At 29.2% G+C, this 18397-nt stretch overlaps 2 protein-coding genes across 2 annotated transcripts; one reads left to right on the top strand and one right to left on the bottom strand.

Annotated features, from left to right (window-relative positions):
- The first annotated feature begins 323 nt into the window (after nucleotides 1-323).
- Nucleotides 324-2991, top strand: LOC130449856 (proline-rich nuclear receptor coactivator 2-like). Its single transcript, XM_056787898.1, has 2 exons — nucleotides 324-498; nucleotides 2768-2991. The coding sequence occupies exons 1-2, from the start codon at nucleotides 324-326 to the stop codon at nucleotides 2989-2991; spliced, it is 399 nt and encodes a 132-aa protein (XP_056643876.1).
- Nucleotides 2992-11022: 8031 nt separating this feature from the next.
- On the bottom strand, nucleotides 11023-16905 carry LOC130449466 (uncharacterized). Its single transcript, XM_056787299.1, has 8 exons — nucleotides 16498-16905; nucleotides 16305-16430; nucleotides 15945-16075; nucleotides 15321-15421; nucleotides 14385-14534; nucleotides 12102-12333; nucleotides 11370-11562; nucleotides 11023-11110 (listed from the first exon to the last, which is right to left on the bottom strand). The coding sequence occupies exons 1-8, from the start codon at nucleotides 16729-16731 to the stop codon at nucleotides 11060-11062; spliced, it is 1218 nt and encodes a 405-aa protein (XP_056643277.1). The 5' UTR covers nucleotides 16732-16905; the 3' UTR covers nucleotides 11023-11059.
- Between the last annotated feature and the right edge of the window lie 1492 nt (nucleotides 16906-18397).

Genomic DNA, 18397 nt, shown 5'->3' with positions numbered 1-18397 from the left:
AAAGCAGTGTTTATTAGTTGAGTGAACTATTTGTTATTAGTAGTATAGGCTCACGTGAGAAGCTGCGTAGAAAAATAACGAAGACAAAGAGAAAGTCCCTCACATATGTGAAGTGTAGTTGATTGTTCTTTGTTTTTGTTCTACTTATTATCATCGTCCATTTTGTGAAAGCGAGCAAAATTTGCGTCGTACTGATAGTTTTTAAACGCAAAATTCTTCTTAATAATCTGTGATAAAGCAGATACAAAGTGAATATAGTGTGTTGATAATCGATTAATTTAACAAAGACAAAGGACTTTGTGGTGAAATTAATTTTGCTCAATATGGCAATGGCTATGAAACACTCAGAGGGTGGAAGAATAGTTGGTATAAATTCACGTGCTCTTAAACATCCCTCCAAAGCTCATTATCATCAGGGCACTTACCCCAAGAATTCTTCAAAACGAGGAGAATCTTCCTTTCAAATGCTGAACTCTACAAGGGGACACTCACCTAATGGTATTTATTTTTGTTTTATTTCTCAATTATACAAACACGTGTTTGTGAATTACTCCACTACAATCTGTTCTGCTACTTTTTTTTTACTAAATTTAGTGCTTTTATTATTCAAACTTCCCTTTAAAAAATTAATTTTAAGGATTCTACTAATTCCCTTTTTCTTTTAGTGCTATCAATAATATTCTCTAATGATAATTAGATAGTTATTTTACAAATATAATTATTACATTTATAGAAGAATATTTGTTATTAAAAATTAAACATTTTAGACTTTTGTTCTTGAATACCTAGCATGTTGATGATTAATTGTACTATATTATTAGAAGATCTGTATTTTATTGATTATAAGGCTTTTCATGTTTACCTATGTCGTGCCAGGATGCTTTCTAATGCTATGAGTTGAATAATTTTAGAAAATCACATCTCTTTACTTCTCCATATATGTGGTGTCACTCCCTGACAGCTCAATTTTACTGTGGCATTCTTGGTTCAAATATAATTCTTTTCAGAATTTTTAATCCCTGTATTTCTAATTTATAACAGTATATAAAGTATATAACATAAGAAATTAATATTTTGAATAATTTTAATCTTTGATACTGGAACAGGACTTGATATTAGAATTCTTTGAATATATTTTCATATCTTTTACTTTATTTATTTTAGTTTTTGCTAATGTGAATTTGTTCATTGAAGTCTTCTTGATTTTTCTAGTGAAACTAAGTTGCACTGTATCAAAAATAGAATGCAATGTATTTTCATATCTTTCCTGGCAAAAGTAATTTTTAGTATTGATTGTCATTCTTACAGTTTATTTTTAATCATTAATCTTATATGAACCCCTTCAATCCTTCTTATCTGTCGAGGTCGTTCACTTTATTCATTAAAATGTGACGATTTTTTGTCACATTATAAAATTGTTTATGTAGTGATTACTTACTACTGGTAAATATATTATGAAATTACCTTTTCTGTTATTGAATTCAACTATAAATATAAAAGGAATCAATAAGTGATAGCTATAAAATTATGTTATTTTCATTTTTTGTATTTATTAAAAAGAAATGGAAGGGTGAAGCTTGGTTTATGCAGCCAAAATTAAAACTAAATTAACATTAAACCAAACTTTCTTGGTAATTTTTTGACTTATGCAGTAAATTAAGAATAATTATAAATTACTGGTAAACCAATAGTAATTCCCTGTATGGGTCCATTTTGTTATACAAATGTGGAAAGCTTCTCACACAGTCTATCAGTGTTTCATCGTCTAAAGGACACTACTGACTTCCAGCATTGCTTTTTCCTATTTTTTTATATCAGATCCAAAAATGAAACACCACTGTGGAAATTGCCGCAATAATGTGATTAATATTTCCATAAACAGAGAACAAGGATGTTCTAAACAAAGCAGTACCTCAAATACAGACTGACCTCATGTATTTTGTACTCATAACCTCACAAAATTAAAGAATTAAACTAATAAGCATTAGGAAATTTTTTATTGAGAGTTTCAAGTTTTTCAAGGTCATTGGGAATTTTAGCACGTCATTCGCGAAAAGAATAAAAAATTCCACCTATGCCCGATCGATAAATATTCGCTGATAATTGCTCACCTTATATAAATATTTGTTCAATTTAATTTAATCTTAAAAAAAATTAAAGTTGTCGTTGTCGTAATGCGCATGCTTTGTGTCAGTTAATTGTATCAGGACAGTGAGCACTTACGTATAGCTCTTTACTAAGAACCAGACGGAGTAGAGGAAATATTTTTTTTGAAAAAAAAAGGCGTGTATCAAATATAAACAGTGAAGAAAGAAATGGGATGTTTTTAAATTACGTGAAGGTCAAAGTGCCTGCATGGGATTTGAGGAATGATATTTAACTAATTTAATTTATAATTCCATAAAAACATGAATTCTTTAAATTAGAAATATATTATTTACATAAGGTATTTGAAAATTAGTGTCTAAGATACATTTATTGTAATTTAAGTTTTTTAACTCTAGCGTTATATTTATACTTCAATATTCCATTTAATCATGTCTTAATGTAATTGCTCTGTTCCTCTTTTCCACTTTCCAATATGACAATTGGCGGAATAAAAGAAAGGAAGAAAACAGTGATTTTACAAAGCCAATTTTTTTAAGCCGTTCTTTTATTTGCAATCTGTAAAATTTTACAGTGAGCAAATGGTTCAAAGCAATATAAACTGTCTTGTAGGTGAATTACCCAGTGGCAATTTATTTATTATTTATATAAATTTTTTAAGGATCTGGTTCTCGTACACCGCCCAGTTTGGTGGCAGGCCACTATGCTGGCTGCAAGTTTTCAGAGCCCCCTTTGCCTTCGGCTCTACCACTGCCTCCGAAACATTGGACGCAGGCATTCCGACCGACGAGGTTGAATTTCCACTCGCATTTAGCGATTCCTGCATCTTCCGATCACAGGGACGTAACACAGCAACTTAAAATGTTGCTAAAGGTTCAAGCCTGACCCACTGAGCAAAAATCCTTAATTGCAACAGCAAAAAATAATAGACGATCTTTATATTTACTGTTGCGATAAGAGAAAAGAAATGATGCTAAAAAAATGATTGTGAACAACAAGATATCCAGAGAATTATGTGATTAATTTTAAGATTGATTGGTTAGCGAGTGAACACGACAATATTTTAATAATTGTATAGAACTTGATAGTTACTTCTATGAAGTTCTTTTTTTTATTTTTTGATGCGTTCTATAAAGTTACAGGTGCCATTAAGTACAGTGAGAGCACTTTTAGATTAGATTTTAGGGTTTTCTTCTACTACAACTCATTTTGTTCTTTGCCAATGCAACTACTACAAATCATTTGACTTTATTTTATGATCTTTTTAGAAATCCACATATTTCGAGTATCGAACAAATTTTTTGTGTACAAAAATTATATATAAGGTATATTTGAAAATTAGCACCTTTATGTTCATTGAATAACAAGATACAATAGTTGCTGGTTAGGTATGGAATGCACTTAATATTTCAGATAGTAATTTCGAATCTTCCCAATTAATGACAAATGATAGAATAAGGTTTAATTAGTTCTAGGTTTAATTATATGGAACAAAGTAAGGCGATTAAGGATTAGACCACTTTAGTCATCTTTTCAACGTTTTTCCAATTTTTACTGAGAATCAATTCTGTTGGTAAATTTTGATATTGATAATTTTCAAATATACCTTGTATATTAATTAACTATAATTATTATCTATTGAAAATGTACTTATTACATTTTTAAAAATGCAAGATGTTTCCCAAATTTTATTCATTCAAATGAAAAAAATTGACTTAAACATTTTTTAGGCGAGATGCAAGAATATTAAAAAGAAATTGCTCTCTGCTAAGTTTTCCTCTCATTTAAGAACTATAGAAAACATTTTATCTGCTCCCCTTAGAAAAATAACAAAAAAAAAACGTACAAAAAACGCAGATAAAATGTTTTTAAAGTGTACAAGTGATAATTTGTAATTTTCGGAAATGATCTTTGTTGAAGATTAAGAATTTGATGTGGCAAGAACTATGGATGCTCAGAAAATTCATTTAAGGATGATAAATGTTTAATGTATTAGAATTTCATAAATAGTAATTTTCTGAATTTCCATTGTGTTTCAATTATCCGAAATTTACATAATATTTCTGCAAATTTTATTGGAGAGTATGGTCTCATGAGGAGGATAGAGATTTTGGAATAGACCAATCACTGCTATTATCTGTTGAACTTTTCTGTATGCTACCGGTCAATGAAGGCACTATGCGCTTCTAAATATGTATATATTAGTAACATTAGTCTCCCGTCATCAGTAGAATGAATTTAATTTAAATATATATTTATACAAATCGGTTAAAAGATTTCATATATTCAAATATCACTTTTATTCTTTGGTAGCATAGAGAAATGAATCTTAAAGCACAGCGATGATTGGTTATTTCTATTATGGTCTATTCCAGTACCTCTACTTTCCCCATGTGAGAATACTCTGAGTAAGCAGTTGAGGCTATTTAGAGTTGTATTGGCTATTCTCTAAAACACTGCAGTACATTTTTGTATAACACCAAATTTGAACATACTAAAGAAAACCCTTACATGTGGTAGAATCGTGAATATGATTGTCCTGTTCAGCCGCGCTGTGATATACGCGTCTGCGTTTATGATAACCGCAGATGCTTAGATTGTAGATGTTTTAACATTCGACTTAGTCTCTTTCTAAATGTGATTTTGTACAACTGTTAAAAATTGTAAGAGTATAACATTTAAGTTTTTTTTTCTCGTAATTTTGAGCAGCTCGCTCTAAACAGATCGAGTGTGTGATAATTTGAAAGAGTTAAGAAATTAGCGCCCTTAGACCAATACATCTACAATTTAACAATTTTAGAATTCCGTAAGTGTAAAAATTTGTATAACTATCTCAATGTAGTAGTTCAATGAACCATCCCATTTTCCATTAACTTTTTATTTTGTTACAAAGCTTTGTTTATACTGAAAACCACTCATAAATACACTGTCTCTAGATAAGGAAAGTTTTTGAATTAAGGTAGTTTGTAAACTGTAACTCGTTTATCGAAGGGTGTATAGTGTTGGTGCAGAGTGGTGGTAGATATTCCACCTACGCTGTGATTAAGCTGTTGTTCGTATTTAAGATCAAAACATTACAATCATTGTTTAAAAACCAGCTAGGCTCCACCATTATATCTGTATCGTTTATCCTTCTACTCATGTTGTTTGTAACTAGTTCTACTTAGAAAAAATGCAACTTGTACCAAGTTACACTCAGATTGGCTCAGTTTTCAATGTTGCTTTTCAATATTTTATATCAAGACAACCTTTAAAACTGGTGCAATTGTCCTGCAGAAGATTTCTAATATTTTAGCTTTTTTCTATGCTCAATAACCCTGTGGAGTGACAACTGTTGAATATTTCAAGCTTGAAGTTTAAAAATTATGGGATTCGAATAATGTTTTTCTACAATGTGGGCACAAAAAATTTAAAACACAAGCCAATCAAGGAATTGATTGACTGGTGTCTTAAATTTTACGTTATTGAATCAGTGACATAATTAATGTGGTTACTGTTGAAGTAAACTCATTTCATGGTTTATTTTTACCATTATTGTGTTGAGATTGGCGTTGCTGGACAAAGCAAGTTGGTTTTGATGATTGTAAGATCTCCAATTTGAACAGGAATATTTTTGGTGGAATTTATTTGTGAAATTATAAATGTTTTATATATTTCTCCTAACATTCTCGGTAATATTTGACGCTGATGGTAATCAGCAGTACTGATTTTTTTAATAATCGAGTATTATAGAGACATGTTGGATATTGGAATAATTTATTTTTTTTTGAATATAATTGTATAGCTAAGGGCGCTTTTATCTTTTCCGGTTTGTCAGAAGCATAACGGTTTATTGAAATCGTCAATTAAAGACGAATATTTTTGTTAAGGCAGTACAAATGTATAATCACTCTAGATTTTAAGGTAGTTTTAAGTCAAACGAAGCTTTAACTGAGTATATGATCACGCGTTAACTTTTGCATACTTTTGATTTTTACAAAAGACTACAAAATGACGTTGTGATGATAAACTTGAGATTTTACTCATCATTCGATGTTGTGTTGGATATTTTGGAAAAAAATTACTTGAACGTATTCAGTTTTCGTTTCATTTTGTCTTTTTTCAATTTAATTTTTTGTGGAATTGGTGTTAGATGTTGTAAAAGTTGTGAAAGGATTTTGATAATTATTTAACATTTTAATGAAAAAAATTTATTTTCTATCTAGAGCATTTGTAAATGTTTTAAGTGCAGAAAATAGTCAAAAAATATGTTAAAGAATATATCAAAACTTTCTTAAGTATAAAAAAAATTAAAAAATTTATTAAAAAAAGTAGGATATTTGTTTTTGAATTGTTCTTATTGTCTCAAGTAATTTTATTTCCAATATTTCACAAATTGTAGTGATGTGCAATAATACTATCAATCGGTGATTTCTAGTTTTTTTTTTTAATAAAAGTTAGAGGTTCTACTCGTTTACATTTCTATATTTTCTTTAATTTTTAGTAATTTTTTCTGGATAATGATTTATAATATATATAGAGAGAGTTAATAGATTTTTTACTTTATTTTTGGCGGTTAAAGTAGGATCTCTAATAATAATAAATGTTTATTTTTAGATTTATTAGTTTTAGAATCTCGGATCTCAACCATTGTTCACTAATTTTTTTTGAAATGCCTTTATTTTCAGCATTTGCAATATTGTAATAATTTCAAAAGTAATTATGTACATCTTATCTTCACCTTAACATCTGTGATACCTTTGTCCTTATCCCTTTATTCCCTTTTTACACAAAACAACACCCTTCTAAAGTAAATATATTTATATAAAGATAACAAACAAGTCAAAATTCTAATTTAAGTTTAAAAATGTTCCTAAAACATTATTTAGTATTATTTATAAGTCTGTATAATAGAGTGTATATTGAAAAAAATGTTGAAAACATTTTTTTCAATGTACCCTCTAATTTGTATAATATAAGCACAACTTCTACTTAAAATTGTTGATGTGTTTGTTATTGCAATATTATTTGTGTAAAAATTCTCCTTCTATCCCACCTATTTTTTCTCTCTTCCTCCAAATTATCTTCTTACTTTTTATGGGGATGCCTCCGATCAAATTTATTAAAATGAGCCTAAAAAGATCTTGATACAAACATTGTTCTTGGAATATATTTTGTTAACCATAAAAGAGGAGCAAGAAATTTGTAAAATAGTACAAAAAAATTGTTAATAGTTTAAATGAAAAGAAGGCAAATTAATTTATCTCCAGTGTGATACTAAGTAAATTAATTTTATTTAAAACTAATGAAACGTAATACCAGTAATTAGAATATATTTTTGTCATAAGCAATGAAAAACTTTATATTTTGGAGCATTAGACTTTTTTTTTAAGGAAACTTGTCAGAAATTAAAAGATTTTTCATTTAATCATCATATTGTTTCGAACAGTGGAATTTTCTCACTTTAAAGTATTTGCTGTTCTAGCATAACCAAATATTACCTCATCTATTATTACAGTAATCCCCCAAATAACAGGGCATATGATTTTCATGTTTATTTTTTCTTGTTAAAGAGAGTTTACATCGAATTGGCTATTGGTGCTATCTGAAATAACGTTCCACCGACAACTTTTTTTAGTAAAGTTTTCAAAAGTTACACCTTTCGAATTATCATTATTTTTTTACTTTTTTACATGTATTTATTAAAATTTCACTATGTAGTGATTCTTCGTTTTCTATTTTGTTTTTTTTTGGTAAAATACTTTTTGACAAAACAATTTTAAAACCAGTCGTTTAATATAGCAGATATAACCCATGTTTTTTTGTTTGTTCTCCAGTAAACGGGAAGCTTGGTATTGTCAATACCTTTCATTCCTCGTGGACTTAAATAAACGATTGATTAAAATTGGCTTTGTTACATGGTTGCATTACTACAAACAAGCAACAAAACAACTAATTTTGGTAGTTTCTCCACAATTTAGTTTAGAGATTTTTCAAAACTGAACATTTCAATTGTTTCTACTCAAAATTCATTTGCCAAATTGTGGTTAAGACAGTCAGAACGTATAAAATTATTGTATGTCTCAGCAAGTAAAACAATTTTTCAAATTGATGTTTTGACTAGTTTCCTTAACATATCATTTATATCAATATAAATGAAAAACTAATATTCAATGTGAAAAAAACTCAACAATTGTAAATTGTTATGAATATTATATTCCAAATACACTTTATATTGACTTAACACTTACTTTTTTTCACTATTTGACAACTTACTATTATTTCTGAAGATGGTACGTTTATAAACGAAACACGCATCCTATTGAAAATACCTGTTTGGTAGAATATCATTAAAAATGTTTGTTATTAATATTTGTATTGTTTCGAAGCTAGTGACAATGTTTATTATCGTTATTCTATTTTTAATAATCAATCAGATTGTTTTAGCAATGCTGTTATTTCAAAGTATGAAGTAATTCTCATACCCAGTGTCCCAAATTAAGACTTCTATTTTTCATTTTATTATCTTGCCCTTCGAGATGAAATCAAAATTTTTTTAGTTCTCACAATCAGTATTTTCAAGTAATATCAATGTTTGTATTTGGTTCTTTGAAAATATATATATATATATATATATATATTGTAAGTTTGAACAATTTAATTGATTCTTTCGTAGTCAGAAATATTGAGTTGAATAAAGGTTTTACTAAAATCTAATATTTTACTCCTTCACTAGTTAATCTCGTTTAATACGACCTTTAACTAAACTTAATTTTTATCTAAAGTGAGCTGTTGCATAATTGAAATACTAAATTTCAAAATTAGAATCATTTTTGTGTCATATTACGTTACACTAAAAGTAATCAATGTTGAAAATTATTTTCTGTTTCTTCAAAAAATTTCAGGCAGCAGGTATCACTAATTTAACCAGATATAGACTCAATTAAATTGTTCATACATACAAAATAAATGTGGATTAGGCCTAAAGGGGATACCACATAAAAAAAAGCGCGCCTCGAACTCTACCTCCGGGATCCGTTTATAAATGCATTTATGAGCGTACTTCCAAGGTGGTGTGGAAAAGAGTTTCTATGATATATAATAAATTTATCTTTTGTGCGTTTTAAATGACACAATTTTCGAAAATATCAAGATAATGATAACATCGATTTCAATTCAATTGCATGATAACAGTTTACACTGCAAAAATGGGCTCATCTCTGACATATGAATCCACTTTTACTTAAATCAAAGATAGAACAGCAACCAATGAATTAACTGACGTAGTTAATGAAAATCCTTATTTAAACTGTGATGAAAAATAAATTATTCAATCACTAATACCTGTCACAAAAGTGACTGCAAATTATGCCCTGACAGATACTCGCTTACCGAACGCGTTTTCTATGAAGAACATTTTACGGGTTTTGAGGAGGACGAAGACGACGATTTGTAAATTTCATTGTATCTAATACTTGACTACGTATTTTAATGTATGTGGTAATATATTTTTTTTCTATGGAATTCTACTTTTTTTTCTATTAAAATTAAGTAGCTTATATTATTAAAAGTGCTATGTTATTAAGGGTTGAAATATTATGAAATAGTATCCTACAACATAAAACAATCCTTATTTAACTAATCCAAACCAAATTTTATCCATGTTAAGGTTTAAAATGTTTTATTTTTTAAAATTAGGGGTAGTTATCACCCTTTAAAAAAGCGTACAGCGGCTAAATATTGAAAATGAACTAGAGTGTGAAATGAGCCAGTACCAACTTTTTGTACAAATCGATATTTCCAGGACTATGAGGAATTTTATTCAACCTGTGGAAATGCTGGCAATAACTTTAGGGTAAGCAAAGGGTATTGGGAATACATTTAATTATAAAACCATATATTTTGCACAGAATGAGCTAAATCATTTCATTACATGTTTGGTAACATTGGAAGTTATAGAAAAGACTGTGACATCTATTTTCAAAGATACTAAGCTGTGGAAATCAATTCTAAGTGGTTCATATAAATTACCGGAAGAGATGTGCCTACCAGTACCAGTAATCCCGAAAGTACCTTATTTCTTTATTGCTGACGCAGATTTGGCTTACATAAACATTTGTTGGGACCATACGCTGGTCCCATTTGACTGTTGAAAATGCACTTTAAGAATACCCACTTAGAAATGGTTAAAAAAAAGCCCAACGTCCCATGAATGTACAACCTGATTTCACTACAGTTATTGTCAAGACCTGTATTGTGCTTCATAATTATGTCGGAGCTAGAGATGGGTAGCAATATAAGAGGAGGTTTGAAAGCCAACAACGTGAGAAACATTCTCTGCAGGTACTTCATGCCAAGTGTTGGAAGCATTCCCTGGCAAATGCAAAGAATCTGAGAGTTCAGATTCAGGAAACCAGAAAACATAAGCATTAACCTTATAGATGATTGGCTTTTTATTTATATGCTTTTAGATGTTTCAGTTACTTTTGTTTAGTTATTAAAACAAATGAATAAATAAATTTAAGATCAATTCAATAGCATTATAATTATTTGTATCCTACCAAAGTAATTGTTTTTGCAGTCTTCAAGGTTATAGAAATCCTTCAGTAGTTCCAGACACACTTCATGCCACACATTCCTATCTTTGTCCCAAAGTACTCGAATAAAATGTATTAATAATTCATTGACAATCATAAAAATCAATAATTTTTTACTTTATAACAGAGATAATGTATGATCGAGATCCCCAAAATAGTTTCATAAATATTTAGAAAAATTTGGGTAAAAAAATAACAGAAAAATTTGTTATTCTCTATTATTACTCTTTTGTAGTATTTTTGCTAATCGTTGCGAGGTAAAAAGTGATATTGTAATTTGGCTTCCACAAATTTTACCATTAAAGAGCTTCTAGGAACGAGAATATATCAAAAATCTTCATTAAAAAACTAAAATTTTATTTTATTGTACAAAAATCTTATCCTAAGGGTATTTCTATATCTTCAAAGTCTTTCCTTAACAATATTAACTGAAAAAAAAAAGAAAAAAATTAAAAATTTTCAGAATTTATAGAATAATTAGTAATGTATTTAAGTTCATTTCAAAAAAAGAGCCGGTTTGAAATTATGACGAGATTTTTCCCTCAACCCACTAAGCTTTTAACAAAGTATTTATAATTTTTAAAAATTTCATTGAGGAAAATTCATAAAAATGTTTGTTACAAAATAATGTACAAACCACAAAGAAGTATCATTTTTGAAATAACAAAATAGAATATCGATTATTACCTGTGCTTTTTTTATCCTTTGGCATTTGACAACGTCCAAAGTTTCCAATAATGGCAAACTAAGAGCAGCTTCTCTGCAACTTTTTATAGTTATACTTGTCCCTCTTAATTCTAATGTCTTTAACTGGCTGAACATTCTTAAGGCAGGGATGAAATTCGTATCGTTTATTTCCTTCCAATTGTGAATACATAATCTGAAAAAAAAATAAAATACACATTGATATTTTCATCATTTGCTTTTATTATATACCAATATTTAATTTTTTGGGTTAACAATAACATCGCAAAAGTTTATTCATGACCAACAAATGGTCTCGATTTGATTCCCATTGAAAATATATGGCATAAGCTCACAGCAAATTAGACTAAGCACTAAATAAATTAACTGCGGGAAGTTATTGAAAATAAGTGTAAACAACTGAAGCTATAACAGGTGTGAGCAATATTAAATTAGTTTTACAAAAAAGTAATTTAAGTTTTTGCAAAGTAAATGTTTTTATATAAATTTTAACACTAATCCATTATGTGCCATCAAAAATTAGTATTTTTGAAATACTAAACAAAACTAACTAAAAAATTGAATTGATTGAAGTATCGCTAAAGCTATACAACACGATGTATTGAAAGAATTGTAATTATTTTTCTACAACTCCTAATATCAAAATTGAATTGTTACACGTAGTTAAGTAAATTTGTTTAATTTAGCAGAATTTCTAAATAGAAGAAATCATACTTTTCTAGATATGTACAGCCGGCAGCTAGAAGTTCCAAAGAATCTTCTGGATTACATTCGAAACCTGGACCGGAGATCATTTCGAGTTTTCTTAAATTAGTCAGTCTTGCTAACGTCCTAAGGCTCTTCGTCTTCAACATTTTCCTCTCGCTCAAATATATTTCCTTCATATTTACATTTTCTCTAGACATAAGTTCACATATCTCATTGGGATTTACATTTATATTGTTCGCTACAAAATAAATTTATACAAAAAATGTTAACTAAGATTTTTTTATCAAGATCTTTATTATAAAACTTAAATTAACTGTTTAGACCACCTCAGATTTCACAACGATAAATGTAGAGGCATAAAACATTAACAAACTTTTTATAAAATCCAACAAAAAAGTATTAGACCAGAGTAGAAGCCTTTAAAAATAATAAAAAGTGAAAAAGAAATAGGATGAAACCTACTGGAAAAGGAGGAGACTATAATACAAATGGAAGGAAAAATAATTTACGGGCGATCTGAGGTCGGGAAGGGGTGAGTGTTTGAGGGAAAAAATGGCTTATCTCGATTTCCGGAAAAACTACAATACCTATGGAAAAAAATAAAATAGCAAAGTTGTAGTTAATAGGAAGATCTTCAACTTTTGTATTTATAGTATTTTCACATAACCTCAAAATATATGAGAAAAATTCTAAAAACCAAGTTTAGCTAAACTTTTTCGATATAACGTCCTGAGGCATGTCCCAGGGTTGATCATTATTTAGGAATGGATTTTCATTGACGATCCCGTCTATGAACATTCTAAGTGATGTTTTCTCTCCCACGTTTTCCAGTACCATGCGGATAGGTACGAGATTTAGAATCAAATCTAGGGCAGCTATTGGGTAAGATTTCGTGGTCCCAGTTGCATATAAGCAAGTCAGTCTTTGTACCTTTGAGAGACTGTTCCTTGTGGTATTCAGACTAGTTGTAGTACCCCAAACTACTGCTTCATATGTGACACAATTGCCATATACACTGATCTTAGAATCTTTAGGTTACAACCCCAATTCCTCCCTGCAAAGTTTCCATCATCACCATCATAACTATTAACATAAATACAAAAGTTGTAAATCTTCTTAATACCTACAATTTGCCATTTGACTTTTTTCATAGGACCTGTAGTTTTGCCAGGAATCAAGTAAAGGGATGAATCGTTTTTTCCCTTAAAAATTCACCCCTTTTACTTTTCCGAACTCAGATGAGCCGTAAATTATTTTTCCTTTTGTTTTTATCATATTCTCCTCCTTTTCCAATTAATTTCATCCTACTATTATCTTGAGAAGTCATTCATATGAACAAATAATTAATTTATTTCTCTTCATATAGATAGGCCAGTTTGTACAGAATACACTGTGGGTCAAATTATTAAAAAATTCGTGTAAACTACTATATGAAAAGCCATCAAAGTAATTTAGCAAAATAGAGCAATAAATGTTGGTCCTTCTGCTAAAACCAAAGGTTTATTCAAACAAATTGCTGAACTTAAACAATTGTTTGTGATATTTACCATTGCTTTTAAATACCAACTACCTTCTTGGAAGCAATATCAAACATATGGTATTCTCGTTGTCTTGTTAATTATACACATGATACTATCCCATTTAAATTAAAATTATTTTTTATTAAAGTTATTCACAAAAACATGCCTTTGAAAGGGCTACAAATTAAGAGAACAAATAATCTAATTTTGGGTAGAATAAAGCAGATGAATTGGAACTTCTGGAACCGTTGGTGAAATCCATACTGAGCACACTGTTCACGTTCCCATTAGTGGAAGTGCAAGCCAGTGTGTCATAAGAATTACAGACCAGCTAAAAGATATCAAGGTATAATAAATTTCTACATATATTGTTTGGAAGAAAAAGGTAAATTATTTAAGCCCTTATTAAGATAAGTTTATTTTAAAATCTATTCAATTTCCTAGCACTTATGTCGATTTATTTGAGAAATATTTTAAGAAAAATAATTTCTGTGGACAACATGTGTACTCTTCGAGTACCATATTTATCTGAAATCAAGAGTGGTATGGGGAACAGTTAAGTTGGTCAAAAATTTTACATCAATATTCCTATGTTCCATACCATTTTTTTCTAATATTGTAATGTCTTCCCCGTGTTATGTAACTTGCTTGATAAAAAATTGGAATCATCTGACAAATAAGGAAATATTATAATATGTTGTCCAAACAATATTTTGCAATCTATCAAATTATAATAAACATAAATGATTGTCATTAGTCTAATACTTACATAAATGGAGATGTTTCAAATCAAGATTATTTTTGATCACTTCCCTCACAACTTTTGGTGGAAAATGGCAGGAAGAAAATTGTATACTAGTTAATGTACATAATGAAAGCAAAGAACTGAAGCTACTTTTGCACTTATATAAAATTAACCCTAAAAATAAAACAAAAATTAGTAAAGAAATTTGAGTATAACAATTCATGTAAGTTTTTAATTTTTCAAAAAAAAGGGGTAAACTATAACTTCAAAGTGTCAAATAACGTAGAAATAATAATATTCTACCCCTCCTGTGAAAATTTTAGGGTAGGACATATGTGTCCCAAAGGTGTTTTTAGAAGAAACATATGTCCAACGATATAAAATACAGTGAAAAGTTTTGTTGCATTTGAAGGTAGACCCGATTTTTTTCATTTGACAATTCCATTTTCTTTTTCTAGGCCATCATTGATTCAGCTAAGGGGACAATGAATTTCAAGAGGCATTTTCTTATGTTTCACTTCTTGAAATATTACATGTACACTCACAACCACCGTCATTAAAAGTTTATAAAACACCTTTTTCCACCACTTTGTAGATCTTCTGTCCAAGTCATATAAGTATATTTCTTGGTCAGACAAATTTACTCCTCCCATAAATCTATTGAAATTGGCAATAGTAGTAGGACAATTGGTCATGATTTTTTCTCCATCTTTCTGTTTATGTTTCACTTGTGTGATATCTGGGCAGTGTCAGTCGGAAAGAATTGGAGCCTCTTTTGAATCTAGCCCACTTGCTGCTATAGTACCTTTACTATTTTGAAGAAAATCTGCATCCCCTTTGGCAGTTTTTTATTTTGGAATATCTCTTCTACAAGATATGCAAAAAACACCAATTTACAATCAAAATAAGCAAAACTGATGATTTGATATATTACATAAATAATATGAAATATGATCTTACTTTCTACATTTATACATTCTCCTATATGCATTAATACCTCTTCATTTCTGCAATTTTCTATTTTTAGTGTTACAATGCTATCCCCACAGTTCCTTAATACCCTAAAACATAATATAAATTCATATAAATGACTAACATTTCAGTAGTTGAGTTGAAATATCTGGAAATATTAACAATATTCATATCACCACACCAATACACTAACTATGCCCTCAGAAGCGTACCAAGGCGGGTACAACAAGTTGTAGGGATGTTATTATGACAGAAAGGTAAAAACATCCCCAAAATTGTGTAGTGTTCGACAAAATTTGGGGTGGTCTGTCAAAGTGAAAATTAATCTACATATAGTGAAATGTGACTGCCTCTATTCTATATACTCCAACCATTGATGTAAGGAAGATACAACTAAAGAGAAACAGGCTAACAGACCTAAAATGAGGTGTGTATGAGATCTTCTCACTGGAAAAATCTCACAAGGACATAGGCGAGGTTTTTTTTTCTATTTAAGTCAAAAAAATAACCTATAGAATTGTGAATTCTGTGAATTGTTATTAAATAAACATTGTTATATGAAATTTGTTAAACAAAAACTAAAACATAATGTTGTTTCTATTACATACTTACTTTATAATACAGCTATCAAACCAAGTAGTATCTTCCTCTTTATTTAACTGACTGCTATATTCAATTTCAAGTGTGTGAGGTTGGGTTACTTTTGAAATTTGATACTTTATAGCTTGTGGATCTGTGTTGTACTGAAAGTAGTCATTGTAATATAATTTATGCAATCTTCAAAGGTAATAAGTAATCTAAATAAGATAAAAGACCGGAAAATTATAACAGGTGGATACAAGGAGTTAATAATTACTGAAGAAAAACTCAAGAATAGGAAAAGGTAATGCTTGGGATAGTTAAAGTTTATTAATATTAATATAGATTAATTAATAAGGTTTTAGTAGTGAAAATAATTGTATATATACATACATTCAAAACCAAAGTTCTGTATAAGGAATTATCTTTAGATAAATTGTAAAAGGTTGAGCAGAGAATAGCACAATTCTGGATTGATTGCACATCTAAGTAATAAAATATCCTTTGTAATACAGCTTTCTGAAAATAAAAACATTTTATTTAACGTTGTATTGACATTATTTATAGTTTTGTCGGCACCACTCACTGGTAAACTAGCTAAATCACGTTTGGATAAATCTTTTTCAATATTATGCTTAAATTTCTTTCTCGGAGATATGCCATTACTAGTCCCCGCACTTTCTAAGTCCATTTTTTCTAATAAAACTTTCTTTCTTCTAAATTCTATTATATTTTTTCTTTTCAACACCACTTTTAGTGACTTTTTAAGTTTGTTCAAGAAGAATCTATCATTGTTGGATTTTTCTAAAACCACTTTCATGGATGTTCCAAGTTTGTGCAGATTTTTAATATGATCTATTTGTCAGCTATTAGCATTAAGATGTGTCGTTTTTTTGTTTAACTGAATTGACATTGTTTGCTTATGAAATTTTTATACACAACCGATCACCAATCTTATTTTGATTTTTTAAAGGTTAACTGTCTGACAATTGACAAATCATGACATATCTTGTCAAGATTCGGCAAAAAATTTTAATTCTTCTTTTATGTTATCGCAGTCGCTTTTTATATGTAATCACAACCACTATTGTGTGAATACAGAAAAAACAACTTACCTTGAAAAGTGGTTCTTAAAGATTTAATTTTAGGATTGTTAGAGCAGCTGTAAGCTTCATATATAACCATTTTGTTTGTAATTAAAATACTAATTTTTTAATACTTAAGTCACTATTCTAATCGATCCTACTAGATACTTATAAAAATACAAAACTAAAACGCAAAAAATCTTTAAAAAAAAATGAAAATATCCAAAAGCAAACACGTGCTCTCCAACATTCAAAATAAAATATGTCATACTTGGATATTTAAGATGACTACTTCTGTTGCACGTGCTGTCCATCTATATACATAGATGGTAGCTATCCATCCTTAATTTTAAACTCAATAGCTGATACACTTTGATGTTGTCTTCTCTACATCAGAATTTCCTTCGCATCCATTAATAAAATTATTTTTTTTTTTCACTTTTTGCGTTCAAAAACAAACAGATGCATTCCATTTAAACGATATATAAATGTAATTTGGTGATGTATGTACTTGATTCAATACAGTGAAGACTGATAAATACATTTTCGAACAATAGTTGACATAAAAAAATTGTTTTCTGGAGGGTTCTAAATAAAAATACTGTTTTAATCACACGTTTATTTCCATTCACTTATCAGTGTCATTTGTAAATGACTTACATAATTTATACTTATATTTTTCATATATTTGGGCAGTTTTAAAACTATTAGATTCTTTTTAAGCGTATTTAATTTTCAAACTTAAAAATACAGTCGCTTATCTTAATCTGACACATCCTTACAACACATAATAAGTATAGACAGAGGTACTGTTATTAAAGGTACTTTTTTTATATCTAATTTATTCTAACATCCAAATAGGAAACTAAATAATGACAGCGTTAAAAATATAAGCGATTTTTTTCAAGTACGAGAATTATTTATTATTTATTGTCTAATATATAGTCGAAAATAGAAGGGCGGTTGAAGAATGTCACAATAATTATCTAGCCACTCTCTAACATTCCACGAATCCTAATCTGACGTTTACAATCAATGCGTCTTAGTACTTCGTCGTTGGTGATTCTATCAGTCCAGAATATCTTCAGGATATGTCTATAGAGCCACATCTCAAATGCACCAAGTTTTTTGATCATTTGAGCTTTCAAGGTCCAGGTTTCCACCCAGTACAGCAGTACTGACCACACATAACATTCCATGAATCCTATTCTGACGTGAAACTTTAGATTTCTGTTTAATAACTGTCAACAGCTTTCTTTTACAACCAATGCGTCTTAGTACTTCGTCGTTGGTGATTCTATCAGTCCAGAATATCTTCAGGATATGTCTATAGAGCCACATCTCAAATGCACCAAGTTTTTTGATCATTTGAGCTTTCAAGGTCCAGGTTTCCACCCAGTA

The sequence above is a fragment of the Diorhabda sublineata genome, chromosome 10 (genome assembly GCF_026230105.1).
Source record: "Diorhabda sublineata isolate icDioSubl1.1 chromosome 10, icDioSubl1.1, whole genome shotgun sequence".
Lineage (NCBI taxonomy): Eukaryota > Metazoa > Arthropoda > Insecta > Coleoptera > Chrysomelidae > Diorhabda > Diorhabda sublineata.
The sequence above is the reverse complement of the archived record's forward strand: the minus strand, read 5'-3'. Positions and strand labels throughout refer to the sequence as shown.